At 45.5% G+C, this 14,723-nt stretch overlaps 1 protein-coding gene across 1 annotated transcript; it reads left to right on the forward strand.

The window, feature by feature from the left end:
- Positions 1-6,140: 6,140 nt before the first annotated feature.
- On the forward strand, positions 6,141-14,723 carry LOC311382698 (NADPH oxidase organizer 1-like; the record flags this gene model as incomplete). Its single annotated transcript, XM_084488532.1, has 9 exons — positions 6,141-6,206; positions 6,346-6,426; positions 12,869-12,938; positions 13,053-13,236; positions 13,407-13,603; positions 13,730-13,849; positions 13,974-14,091; positions 14,229-14,443; positions 14,710-14,723. 9 exons carry the CDS (start codon positions 6,141-6,143, stop codon positions 14,721-14,723), a joined length of 1,065 nt encoding a protein of 354 aa, XP_084344658.1.

Consider the following 14,723-nt stretch of genomic DNA (forward strand, 5'->3'; position numbering starts at 1 on the left):
TTGAAAAGGTTTTCATACATTATGTCAGCCGATTTAATTTGTTTGCACAGGCGAGATTCACCATCTATATTCCTTCCATGTTGCTCTTACATGCCTCTAATGTGCAAGCGGATATCACGCGATTTTGTGCTCATGATTATGAAAATGTATCTATAGAGCGACCAACCCTTTTTTTTTTAACAGCTCTGGTTCCGGAAGTAAATTAGAGAGACGCTGAGCGTCCGAGGGAGGGACATAATCGCAGCATTATCCAATGACCGTCGACTTTCGACGCACTAAAAAAAAACTGTTCTATGCAGCCCCATTGAAGTGGATGGACGCCGAGCTTCAACAGGCAAATTCACTGTGACGCTACAGGAATGTATGAGAAGGAAATCGAGTCAGTCAACCTGCGATAAGCGGTTGATTCTGAACGAACTCGTCTTCGAGATAGACATGTTCTAACGCATTTTTAACACAACAGTAGGCCTATATATTTGACCATTTCATTTTGGAAATTTTAGCGGAAGCTGAGCTTCCCTTGCAGTCTTGGATAAATCGCCACTGCAACATAAGCCGTTTCTCAATACCAAGTACGCGGACTTGGAAGTACGTACTTGGCAAGTCCGGACTTTCAAGTACAGACTTCCGAGAACGCGAGTACGCACCTGCAATTGGAACAGCAGCGATGATGCATCCTGGGATATTTAACGGTCCCAAGTCCACACGAGTCACCTCCGATGCATCCTCGGTAGAACGGCCTCATCGAGAACGCATCGAGAACACTTCCGGGTTTTACAACAGTACTCGCGTACTTGGAATTGGAGCAGTGCTTGGGCTACCACTGATGACGTTTACCGAGAACGCAAGTACACGAGTACACACGAGAACGCGAATTGAGAAACGGCTATAGTCACCTGTGACTCCCATGTGACACCGGGAAGGTTATATCTTCCGGTGTCGTTAGAGGAGCTGTTCCTTTTCATCTTCTTGCTGCGTGGGTACCGTATTGCGTAAGAGAAAGGAAGGAAACTTTTGGTTACAGCTGGCTATGTGCAGCCTCGTGACGATAGTCTGAGCCGCGGGCAACCCGTCCTCCAGAGGCTATTGCCGTTTCTCAATACCAAGTACGCGGACTACGTTCTCGCGGACTTGGAAGTACGTACTTGGCAAGTCCGGACTTTCAAGTACGGACTTCCGAGAACGCGAGTACGCACCTGCAATTGGAACAGCAGCGGACTCGATGATGCATTCTGGGATATTTAACGGTCCCAAGTCCACACGAGTCACCTCCGATGCATCCTCGGTAGAACGGCCTCATCGAGAACGCATCGAGAACACTTCCGGGTTTTACGACAGTACTCGCGTACTCGCGTACTTGGAATTGGAACAGTGCTTGGGCTACCACTGATGACGTTTATCGAGAACGCAAGTACACGAGAACGCACGAGAACGCGAATTGAGAAACGGCCTCTGGCTAGCTGATCATCATCTAACTCAATTACTGGTTAAGGTAGTGTTCTCGGTCCCACTCCCGGTAACACTTTAACTTGGCTTTTCTGTTGACAATTAGCAGCAGCTCTCAGGCTCAGGCTAATTAATTTCTGTTGTCAACTTACTGGTGATTAAAGTGCTCTTGCTCCCGCTTCCAGTTACACTGCTTTTGGCTGCCTCCGTGATGGCCCATCCATGTGTCGCCTGTGCAGCTCCTCTTGAGCCTGAGGCGGCCATGACAGCTGCCCTCCTTACCTCGGCCTCAAGCATTTGAGGGAGGGTCTCACTCACAGCGCCTGCATGAACTGTAGCCTCCTGCCTTGGGCGTTTAGAGTGGATTCCGCTCCATTCTCGACCTGAGGGGACTCAACAGGTTCTTGAAGGTGCTACTTTTTCATATGCTCACTGCATCAGACACGCTTCGTGTGGTTACCAGGGGAGAGTGGTTCACCACTGTAGACCTGAAGGACGCATACTTCCACGTCCCAATTGCATTGCACCATCGGCACTTCCTAAGGTTTGCCTTTTGCGGCCGGCATTTTCAGTTCAGGGTACTTCCCTTTGGCCTCTCCCTCTCGCAAAGGGTGTTGACCAGGGTTGTGGCGGCACCTCTTGCACACGGCATGAAGGTCCTGCCGTATTTGGACGACTGGCTGGTCTGTGCACCGTCCCAGTCTCAGGTGGCCCAGGATACGGCTCGGCTACTTTTGCACGTGGCCCGGCTGGGCCTGGCGGTGAATTTCCTAAAGATTTGCCTGTACCCATCCCAACACGTCACATACCTGGGGATGGTCCTGGACTATATGACGCTATGAGGGCCTATTTGTCACCTTGGCGTGTAAACGACATCCTCCTCTGCCTTCCCCTCTTCGGTTGTGGCTGGATAGTGCCATTCCTTCCTTCCATTCCTCCAGCTCTTGGGCAAACTGACAGCTGCCTCAGCTGTGGTGCCTCTCGGCTTGCTGTCTCTGTGCCCACTGCAGATATAGCTAAACAGCCTCCACTCGGACCCCAAGTGGCACAGGAACCGTAAGGTCAGGATGTCTCAGCAATGCCTCTTCTCTCTGTCCCAGTGGAGAAAGAGGTCATAGCTATCTGCAGGTGTACCCATGGGTGCCGTTCCATCCCACCGGGAGATGGTCATGACGGACGCTTGCCTCTCGGGATGGGGCAAGGTTTGGCAGGACAGGACTCCCCAGGGGCAGTGGCTGGCTCAGAACCACGTACACATCAACGTGCTAGAGCTCAGAACAGTGCAACTAGCACTCAATCACTTTCTGCCTAAACTGAGAGGCAAGCACGTGCTGGTTCGATCAGACAACAGGTCCACTGTTGCCCAGATCAATCACCAAGGGGGCACCCGGTCTACACGGCTACTCTGGGTATCTCAGAGCCTGTTGACTTGGGCATATCCCCGCCTGGCCAGCATGCCGGCAGTCTTTATATCAGGGGAAAGGAATCGGGTTGCAGACAATCTATCGTGACAAAAGCCCCCACCAGGGGAGTGGCGGCTTCATCCGGAAGTGGTGGAGACGATATGGGGTAACTTTGGCAGTGCGGAAGTGGACCTCTTCGCCTCAGAAGAATCCGCACATTGCCCCCTCTGGTTCTCCTGGACAGAGGTGACCAGCCCCCTTGGACAAGATGCTTCAGCTCACTAAGCCACAGAGTCCTCTGTATGCCTTCCCACTACTGCCCTGATTCTTCCCACACTGCAGGGCCACAAGCTACTTCTGGTGGCCTCCTTTTGGCCAGGGAGAGTCCAGGTTTCCACTGCTGCGCAGGCTCTGCTGCAGCTCTCCATGGCGCCTCCCCTACAGCCTCCTTTCACAGCTGGGGGGTCAGATTTGGCATCCAGATCCCTGTCGCCTCCAGCTCTGGGCTTGACCCACTGCTGTGGGTTTGCACTGCGACTGTCAGGAGTACTATTCTGAATGCCAGGGCACCATCTACCAGGGTACAGTTGCACTCTGAGGCTGCGTCCGCCTAGGACCCTGAGGGCTCCATCATGGGACCTCTGTCCCATGATGAACATGGGAGAACACAGAGATTTAACACGGAAAAAATACAAAAGGTATCTTGTTATCCAAACATTCACTAGTGCAAAGACTGGTCTCTACCACTGTAGTTGAAACAACGATCTGGCGATGACTGGCTGAAGAACCAGGGTTTAATTAGAGCAGAGATGATGACTGGAGATTGATGACAGGTGTGCAAGTCCGACAGATGTAGAGCTGGGGAAAACAAGGAAACACCTTGCCCAAGAGGGGGAGACAGAGTCCATCTCCTGTTGTTCCCTACTGCTCTCGTCCTCACTACAATAAACCTTTGGTTTAATTCAACATTCGTTGTCTCCCCTTGGGTTCCTCTCGTTCGATCATAACACCTGAAAGTAATTTCTGATGTAGAAGCAACATATTCAAAGTGAAATGTAAGGAGACCAAATTAAATGTACCACGACACTTAGGATATAGTATTTATATATTTCACATAGACTTAAATAATGCTTTAACAACACTTTAAACACACTTATGTTCAAGAATATGTTCAAGAGGCAGTAGATACGCCAAATCGAGTGAACACACTTGAAATGTAGTCATTTTATATTTGCAATATACTCAAAGACAAATGACAAAGTACTTCAATGCATTTGAAATATTATCTAAATTAAATATAAAAACCTTAAATGGCTTAAAATAGTATGCTTGAAATGTATAGTATGATTTCCATAAACTTAAATAACGCTTTAAACACCCTTGGAATGTGTTCAAGGTGCAGTAAATATGCCAAATTGAGCAAAATAACACACTTGAAATGTATACTCCAACATTACAAGTACTTCTGCAATGCACTTGAAATATTATCTAAATTAAATCTTAAAACCTTGAATAGCTTATAATAGTACTCTTGAAATATGTAGTTAGTGTGCATAAAGTGTATTTCTAACATAATCTTAGCACTTTTTAAGAGAACTTGAATGTTAGAAATGAAGCATGACACTGAAGTGTACTTATGTGTGAAGTACACTTAAAGTAGTTTCATTTTAGCACACTTTTAGTATGAAGTATACCGAAAGTATAGAGATAGTACTACTTTATTTCAACTTAAATGCACTAAATATACTTAAAATTACACGAAAATGTCACACTTAAAATAGTCTCTTAGTGGTGCTGTAAATACATTAAGTATACTGAGATTAAGTATACTTAGTACATTTCATTTTCACCAGGGTAGGCCTTTATTGTTCGGTCTCACCGATAGATAGACATGATAGCTCTCTTAACCTAAAGTGAAGATGACCAGTCATTCAACACACGTTTAGTGATAAGGCTTGATTGCCATGAAAGCCACACATGCGTGCACACTGTCACGTCTCTATCTTTATACGTCACTAGTTACTGAGAATGAGAGAGTAGGCCTAAAGGCGTGTTCATGGTCTTGGTGATAACGAGAAGGCTCGCCAGTGATGACGCTCACGCTTATGCGTGTTCCCGTTTCAAGTTTGAACACCTTTATTTCCTTGTAGCCTATCACCTACTATCCTTTTGCTTTTTTTATGAGAGGCACATTGTATTGCCACTGTATAGAAGGCTACACCTGCCCTTATCTAGAGCTGGTTTACCAGTACACAACGTTTAAAACTGAGCAAAGTCAATGCCAACAGACGGTTACAACGTCAATCAATAGTAAATTAGGCCTATGTGATATGATGGTTGATTCTTTTGTATTGAGTTCATGTTCATGTTCCGCCATGTTCATGCGCGTCACTAGTAAACCATACGTCACCAACTGGGCAACTCTGTTATCACAATCTGGCCCCAGTTGCCGAACGGAAGAATCATAAGAGTCATGAGGTGTCATTCATGAGAACTTTCCGACGTCGCGAAAATGTTTTCCCCATAATTCCCAGCGATATGAACACACCATAATAAACGGTTTCATTCACGTTAGTTACAGTCATTTGGTTAACACCATGTTCAAAATTAAACCTATTTTTGGAAACATAAGAAGGAAGAAAAATAAATAGGAAACCATTCTGGTGGTACAATGAAAAAAAAAAAAAAATATCCCATTTTAGGACGTATATATGTAGATCTATGTTTGAATCTACTTTCTAAATAAAATGTAAACAAAATTAACAAATTGAAAATCGAAATTTCCCCAAGAAATAGGTCTATTTGGCTATAAGCCTATTGTATTGAACTTGGACATTTTTTAACCTTCACATTACAATAGCTTTCGCCATAATATTTTCTATTCCTATTTTATTTAATACAGATTTGTATGGGCCTATTTTTGTTTTGTGTAATGTGCTTTTCTCTTTAAAGCAGCTGTGTGAAGTGAGGAGATAGCAATATGCACGTTTTAATTCCAATAAAACCAACTTCATTGGGAGATTTCCTGGATGTCTCGATGACAAACTATACAGGAGCAATAAAACAATTGAGGAGGGTGCTTCCAATTGCTTCCAAGCAATTGGAAGCACCTTTTACACACACACACACACACACACACACACACACACACCTTTCTCGGAATGTTTTCTATTTTGCAGGACGTCCCAGTTCCAGATTCTCTGCCTACGTGGCTCTCGAGGGTCACACCTCACATTACATCTTCGACTTTGACAAAAAATGTGTCCACATTAACTCAAAGGAAAAAAGACAATGGACGAGCAACGATATCCCATCAGCGTGCGACTGATTGGAGTAATGCTCAAGGAGAATGGCAAAGTAAGGATATCTGAGTCACTGTAGCCTACAGATGATATTTAGGAATGACATCAAAACAGGCCTAGACGACAGGGTGAACTATGTAGTTGTAATTAACATACAGAGCATGTTAAATGTATTGTGTTTTTATGTTACACAGACCTACATCACGTCGGTGCTTTGGTCAGACCAGAACAAAATTTTTGTTTACCGAAGCTTTCCGGATTTCAAGAAGATGCATGTACGTAAAGACTTCCATAGACCTCCATTATTATTATATATTATCAGTGGCGTAACAAGCCAACGACGGGCCCGTAAGTAGAATGATTTTTGGTTTTTGAGTGAGAGGATCTTATAATGCTTACATTATAACAGGGTCCGCGGACGGGATTGTTGACCGGGGGGGGGGTGGGGGGGGGGGGGTGGTATGGGATTGCGGGCGGACGGGATTGTTGAGGGGGGGGGTGAGCAACTCAGGAGCAACTCTGCTCAATTTTGTCGCTTTTCCACCGACAGTATCAGCTCGACTCGACTCAGTTTGGTTCCAGGCACGTTGCGTTTCCATCTAAAAAAAGTACCTCTTCAATGTGGGCAGGTCGTAGAAAAGAACCTCTCCAACATGGGCGGGTCATGGGCGGGACAGTCTTGTTGGAGGTTAGAGGGGACTAAATTGTTTGTTTTTTATTTTCAGTTTGTAACTTGGATTTTTATTTTTGGCCGAGGAGGGGGGTAATAAGTTCAATTATGTTACAACATTTCTGTGATGACAAAAAAAAAATCATACCACTAGGGCCCCCCCCCCTCGCACCGTGGGGTCTGCGGGGGCTTCCCCGACGCCACTGATTTCATGTCTTGTAGCACTTATTGCATTCCTGTTCGTCTTTGTGATCATCATCGGGTTATGTCATTGGCTAGTCATTGTTATTGTTAGCTACATTACAACTTAAGGCTACATTGTATTGCACGCACAGCAAGGCCATGCAATGCATAAATTGGTGACAGGAATAAAATAGCAATGTAATCAAGTGTGTAAAAGCATTTCAAATTAAAATTACTAACCTGGTACAAATAGAAAGAAAATAAATCTCTTCACAGGCGCAGCCATTTTTGTTGAGAGCATCATCACTGAGCTCGGTATACTCTCAGAATTCCGAGGGGGCAGACCAAAAGGGGGCGTGCCTCCGAGAAATGCCGCAAGAAAGCTGGGAGATTTCCCCACTTGCAACTCGGAAGTCCGAGGCATCTGGAACACGGCATTATGCCGCCTTCAAAATGCTCAGACTTTTGGGAGTTTCGGAGGTTCAGACCTTAAGCTCGGAGGAAAGTGCTTTCAACACTCTGTTGGGTCAGAGATTTCGAGTTTCGTGTGGAAGTAAGGGTGTGTTCCAGATGCCTCGGACACCAGCCTTCCAAGTTGCAAGTGGGGAAATCTCCCAGCTTTCTTGCGGCATTTCACGGAGACTGCCCCCTTTTTGTCAATGTCAATGTCAATTTTATTTATATAGCGCATTTACAGATGGCTTAGCCGCACCAAAGTGCTTCACAATAAAGTGCAATTAGTAAATACAGGAAGGCACAAAACAAAAAGGGACTATAATAATTTTAAATAAATATATTTATTAATAATAAAATTTAAAATAAATTAAGAAATGCAGAAAAAGAGATCATTTAAAACTAAACACTGGCGCATAAAGGGAGACACTAGCCAAAGGCAAGTGAATAGAGGTGGGTCTTTAAAAGGGACTTAAAAACATTCAGAGACTTAGCTGAACGGATGTGGAGGGGGAGGCAGTTCCAGAGTCTAGGTGCTGCCACTGAAAAGGCTCTGTCCCCCCTAGTTTTCAGTCTCGACCGAGGTTCTTCCAGCCGCAGTTGGTCTGCTGACCGCAGTGCTCTGGAAGGGGAATGGTGGTGGAGAAGATCAGACAAGTAGGTGGGGGCCAGACCATGGAGAGATTTGTATACAGTCAGGACGAGTTTGAAATTTATGCGGTAGCGGATGGGGAGCCAGTGGAGTGAAGCCAGAACTGGGGTGATATGTTCGCGTTTTTTAGTGCAGGTGAGGAGTCGGGCAGCTGAGTTCTGAACCAACTGCAGGAGGCGGAGCTGGGATTGATCGATGCCAGTGTAGAGAGCATTACAGTAGTCCAGTTGGGATGTGATGAAGGCATGGATGACTCTCTCAAGAACGCTCTGGGGCAGGTAGGCTTTGGTCTTAGCTAGGGTTCTGAGGTGGAAAAAGCTCTTCCTAACTACTGCACTGACCTGCTGTTCGAACTTGAATTTGCTGTCAAATATCACGCCCAGATTTCTGACAGAGGGCCTGATGTTAGAGGCAAGGGGGCCCAGGGCATTGGTGGAGAAGGCCGGAGAGGTTTTGCCAAAGACAATTAGCTCAGTCTTGCTCTCATTAAGGTTGAGTAGGTTGAGTAAGTTTGCACCCATCCATGCCTTGATGTCAGCTAGACAGTCACACAGTAAATGGAGTGCAGCCTGCCCATCAGCCTTGTCGGCCCTAATTCTGAGAATATGCCGCGTTCAGTGAGGCCACTCAACAACAAAAATGGCTGTGCCCATGAAGATATTTATTTTCTTTGTATTTGTACCACGTTGGTCATTTAAATGTTGATTTTAAATGCCCTTACACACATGATTACATTGCTAATTTATTCCAGTCACCAATTTATGCATTGCATGGTCTTGCTGTGTGTGCAATACAATGTAAAGTTGTGTTGTTTGTTTTCGAGCTGGTATGCTAAAGAGGCTAATGTAGCTAACAATAACAATGACTAGCCAATGACCAGTGGCGGCTGCTGGTCTTTCAAAAAGGGGAAGCTCAATGGCCAGCATATCAAAACTATATTAAACTTGAACAAGGAAATGTGGGAATTATGTTAAACTGAAGCAAGGAATTGTGTGAATAAGTGTATGAAATGTACAATGAAAATTGTCAAGCAATTTCGCCAAGCAAATATCAAGAAATACGTTGCAGTTTGCATTGCAAAATCCGCGATGGGACAGTCCCATCGCGTGCCTCGAATCATGCCTTGAGTCCCATGCCTCGAATCACGAATGTCTGCGAAAGACTGAGTTGCTGTTTGATTGACAGCAACTCAGTCTTTCGCAGACCCTCCAATCATCATGCAGAAGCCCAGCGTCCAGGCCAGCCCACTCCTCCATTCACCCCCAGAGATGCTGAGTGTCCGTGGGAGGGACATAATCGCAGCATTATCCAATGACCGACGACTTTCGACAAACTAAAAAAAGCTGTTCTATGCAGCCCCATTGAAGTAGTGGTGGATTTCATGATTCATTTGAATGAATCAGTTCGCATTGGTCAGTTTGCCAAGAAGAGTCGTTCGTTCATTCAGTCGCATTTCCGGTAGCGGTGAATCATGATTCTCAGTCACTGAGTTAGTCAGACTCGGCTCCTCCCTCGTTCTCGTTCAAACAAATCTCGAATGCACAGTTCTTAGCCAAGTCATCAGACTCGGCTCCTCCCTCGTTCTCATTCTCAAACAAATCACGATCGTGCAATGGTGCAAACGGTCATCAATCAACACAACATTAACTAAGTTCCTTTTAGCTGAGGAGCCCTTCATGTTTGGAATCGGGATGTTGTTGCCCGGCTGGCTCTCGTGACTTCTCACTGTCCTCGAGTCTTCACCGCTAAACACAGCCAGTGAACGAACGGCGACTCGCGACTTGTGCCTAGTCAGCGACTAGTGGGTGGAGCTGGGAGTCAAGTCTCGGCGAACGAAAGATACGAACGAGACGAATTGAAATGGGGAATCAGGTCGGTTTGTTCATGTTAAAGAGTCGTTCTTTCGAACTGATTCGTTCGCGAACGAGCCATCACTACATTGAAGTGGATGGACGCTGAGCTTCAACAGGAAAATACACTGTGACGCTAAGGGAATGTATGAGAAGGAAATCGAGTCAGTCGACCTGCGATAAGCAGCTGATTCTGAACAAACTCATCTTCGAGATGGACGTGTCCTAACGTATTTTTAGACAATGAAATGTTAACACAACAGTATATATTTGACCATTTAATTATGAAATTTTAGGGGAAGCTGAGCTTCCCTTGCAGTCTTAGAGAAATCACCACTGCCAATGATATGACACAATCGCAAAGACGAACGGGAACACTAATGGCGCATTCTATTGGTAAGCGGAATCAGGATTTATAATGTTTCCGGTCCTGAAAAGTACAAAAGAACCCCCGTTCTACCCGGAGGTCTCGTCATCAAACTCGGGGAAGGTCCAGGTAGACCGAGTCGGAAGAATCAACGTCACAACGATAATGGCGCATGAATGGGAATGAATGGGAAACAAAGTTATGTGTCCTCAATTTGTCCTTGTATATGCTGTTAAATTTTTGTGTAACGTTTGTGTTGTAAAAACTATACAAGTACTTTCTAATGGCATTTCTATTTCCACTGTTGATTTGTGTTAGAAAAAAAGTCTGTGCAAGCCCATTGTAGCCTAAAGTCGTTTGAACCAGCAAAGTCTATGGCTAGACTCCGTTGCTCAGCAACCATGCAAACAAAAACAACCATGTTTTCCGGACTGTTGCAATGAAACGCTTTCAGATCCGACGTGTCATTCAGTCATATAAATCCGGGAAGGAATGAACGGCCTGGATTGCCAATAGAATGCGCCATTAAAGTGCTATGAGACAGGAAATGACGTCAAGTGGAACTCGGAAGGCTGGTGTCCGAGGCATCTGGACCACACCACAAAAGCTATCCGAGTCCTCCGAGTTCACGTCAAAACAATGGATGCCCATTTCGCTGTCATTACATTGATAGACTAAAGTGAACCACTAATGCCGCTTTTCCACCGCCAGTACCAGCTCGACTCGACTCGACTCGCCACGCCTTTTTTGCGTTTCCATTGGCAAAAAAATTACCTGGTACCTAGTACCGGGTACTTTTTTTTAGTACTACCTCCGTCGAGGTTCCAAGCGAGCGGAGTAAGTACTTTTGTGTGACGTAAACAGGCTGCTGGTAACTGATTGGCCAGCGGCTGTAAATGGGAATAATCACTCAAAGTTAAGTTGTGTCCGGCGTGGTTGGAGTCCACGAACCCACTCCCGAGGGGGACACTGATCAGTGTTTCGCCGTGTGTGTCGCTCCTTTCCCGGTGCTAGAGTTAGGCTGCGCGTGGTTGTGTGTGTCCAGCGTGGCTGGAGTCCACGGACCGGCTCCAGAGGATCAGCGTTTCGCTGTTTCGTTTTAGTGTCGTTCCTTTCCCAGGGCTCGAGTTTCGCCTCCATCAACGTTACCGCATGACAACAATAGACGCGCAGTCATTGCGCTTTTTATTTTATTTCCCATCATAACCTTTCCCGGGAATCAGGAAATAGTCTTGATCAGATTCAGATTTCCCGGGAATCGCGTCTCCCGTGACTAAAACCTAATGACGACCCGCCCATGTTGGAGAGGTTCTTTTCTACGACCCGCCCACATTGAAGAGGTACTTTTTTAGATGGAAACGCAACCAAACCGAGTCGAGGCGAGTTGAGTCGAGTCGAGCTGATACTGTCGGTGGAAAAGCGGCATAAGAGGCGAACTTAACACCCATTCTAACATTTGCATTACTATACATTATAGCTTACAATTATAAACATCACCTGATAAATTCTCGCTCATGTTCAACCATCGAAAGAAGTTCTAATAACTGATTCATCTGTTCTGTGTGAATACAGCAAAGAAGCGCAAAGAGGCCCCTGTGGGCGTCCAAACTTGTAGTTGACTAGACTTGTAGACTAGTCTCACGAAGGATCTGTTTTTTGTACGAACTTCTGAGGGGCGTTTCCTGAACTCTTATTTCGGAAGAAGGGAAGGTTTATGCAAAGACATGTAAGAGCCTCCGAACCGCCGAGCATTTTGAAGGCGGCATTATAGTGTTCCCGTTTGTCTTTGTGAGTCATTGGCTAGTCATTGTTATTGTTAGCTACATTAGCCTCTTTAGCAAACCAGCTCGAAAACAACACAACTTTACATTGTATTGCACGCACAGCAATACCGTGCAATGCATAAATTGGTGACCGGATAAAAGCAGCAGTGTAATCAAGTGTGTAAGAGCATTTAAAATCAACATTAAAATGACCAACGTGGTAAAAATACAAAGAAAATACATCTCTTTACGGGCACAGCCGTTTTAGTTTGTCTACTCGTACAGTCAACCTCACTGAGGTGGACCATCAGAATCCCGAGTGGGACCGACCAAAAGGGGGCGTGCCTCCATGAAATGCTGCAAGAAAGCTGTGAGATCTCTCTACTTTGCGACTCGTGCGGTATGATGCATCTCGAACACACCATTATCTTAGGCTCAGAAGTACATGCTCTGACCCTCCCCTGAAGTTGTGCTTCTTTTGTTGGGAGAAATTAGCAAACAGTTGCATGAAGCGCAGGCCTGTGTTTCTCACTAAATTATGAGTATTTGCACCCTTTTAATGTTCATGTTTACACTGCCAAATAGAACGCACAACACTATTTATGTGCATAAAAAGAAAAATCTCCCCCCAATTCTTTTTTTCAGTATTCAGCTAAAAAATATATATTAGATGTATCTTAGGGTACACTAGTAGAAAAGGTTTGAGAACCACAATAAATTGGTTGTCAGTCAAATATATTCTTAACTCTTTATCATAAATGCTCATCATTATTCAACAGAAACAACTGAAGAAAGCGTTCCCACCTACAAATGCTTTGAAATCCTCTAGAATCATCCCTCATTTCAAAGGTAGGTGCCACATAGTCTGCATGCCGGTCGTTAACAAGTATTTTTTTGGAAATGCAATTCGCTGCGATTCCTCATCAATTAATTGCTAATCCCCCTATCCATGGTGCCAAGCAGACCACCATACACAGGGTGGCATTCATAAAAAGGGCCCCAGCCGATCAGTCCTCCGCCTCAAGTTCCTGGAGAAGTACTGCGAAGAACTTCTGAGTTGTGACCCGCGGGTAACCCAATCCGCGGACCTCATACGGTTCTTCCACCCCACCGCCCAGGACCTTGAGCCAGAGTACGCTAGTAACAGGTAGGCCCGAGTCCCACATTATTTAGAATTATGGATTTTTATAATTTAGGCTATACGCTATCTCGTTGATGTCGCTGCCTAAAACATTACAAACTCTATTTGGGCGTCTGTGCGTTTTTCTATATCTAAACTAACTAAACTAAAAATGATCAATGGCTTTCATTCAAAAGCATCATTGTAATGCCTTCGGTTGAAGGCATCGGCGAGAGAAACCAGGACAGGTCACACAGTGTGGGCAACGTGACGCAGCCATTTGTGACGGAGACCTACCGCTGCGTTGCGTCGTATGAGACCAAAGACACGAAGAACATGCCCTTTAAAGTTGCCGTGGATGAAAAAGTGGACGTGCTCATCAAAGACAAATCAGGTGAGGGAGAAACAGGGCGCACAAAAATGTTTTTTCGATCTGAGATACTATAAGTATTACAACAAACACACATAGACGTATTATGCCTATAGGATCCTGATAATCTAACCGGCCATCGTGTGTCAGGATGGTGGATGGTGGAAACCGAAGATAAGCGGTTGGCCTGGTTCCCCGCACCGTACCTGGACAAGTTAGAGGATGGAGAAGATGACATCGATGACACGACAGACAGCCCTACTGGGATAGGTGCTTTGCTAAGGCAACTCGCATAGCTTTCATCCAACCAAAGTGGATTACTTATGCATACATATTAGTTCTGCCTTAACAGTGTCAGGAACAAGATGTCAACTCTCTCCCTGTCCACCCTCAGGTGCACTGTACACTGCCGTGAAGAACTACAAGGCCGCCAATAGAGACGAGGTGTCTGTGAACATTGGATCTGTGGTGGAAGTTCTTCAGAAGTGTGAAGATGGCTGGTGGCTCGTCAGGTGGGCACAGTTCCTCAACACTGGGATGGGATGAATACCAGTGAATATGAATAATATTGGAAAGTGGCCCAGTTGTGCATGTTATAAATAAGCTAGACTTCTGACCTATGCCCCCTCTCTCCCCTTCTCCTGACCAGATCTGGTGGCCAGGTGGGTTACGTCCCCACCCTCTACCTGCAGCCCTACAACCCCTGCATCCGCATGGCCGCCCTCCAGCAGGACCTGCACGGCTCCAACTTCAACCTCTCCCAGCTGCAAGCCCCCCGCCTCCGGCCTGGGGGTCTACAACCCCTACAAGCTTCCAGAAGTCCACCGCCACCATCGAGGGCTACTATCAAAGAAGTTCTGAATGGTAATAACCTTATGTATCGGACAGAACAACCAGCCTCTAAAGGCTTCCGAGGCCAAAACCAAGGCAGGCAGGAAGTAAATGGCACTCACTGAAACGAGATGAGAAGGGCGATTTTGGGTGGTCTTGGCATTCAACTAAGATTATCCCACAATTATTGGAAAAAGATCAGAAATTGTGTGGTGTATGTTTATCTTTATTGGACCTTTGTATCCGATGTCCATATCCCAATATGTAAATTCTTGTATTTTACTTAATTTTTTTATCAGGTACCAGTCTCTAA

This window comes from Micromesistius poutassou (genome assembly GCF_964030765.1).
Source record: "Micromesistius poutassou genome assembly, chromosome: 1".
NCBI lineage: Eukaryota > Metazoa > Chordata > Actinopteri > Gadiformes > Gadidae > Micromesistius > Micromesistius poutassou.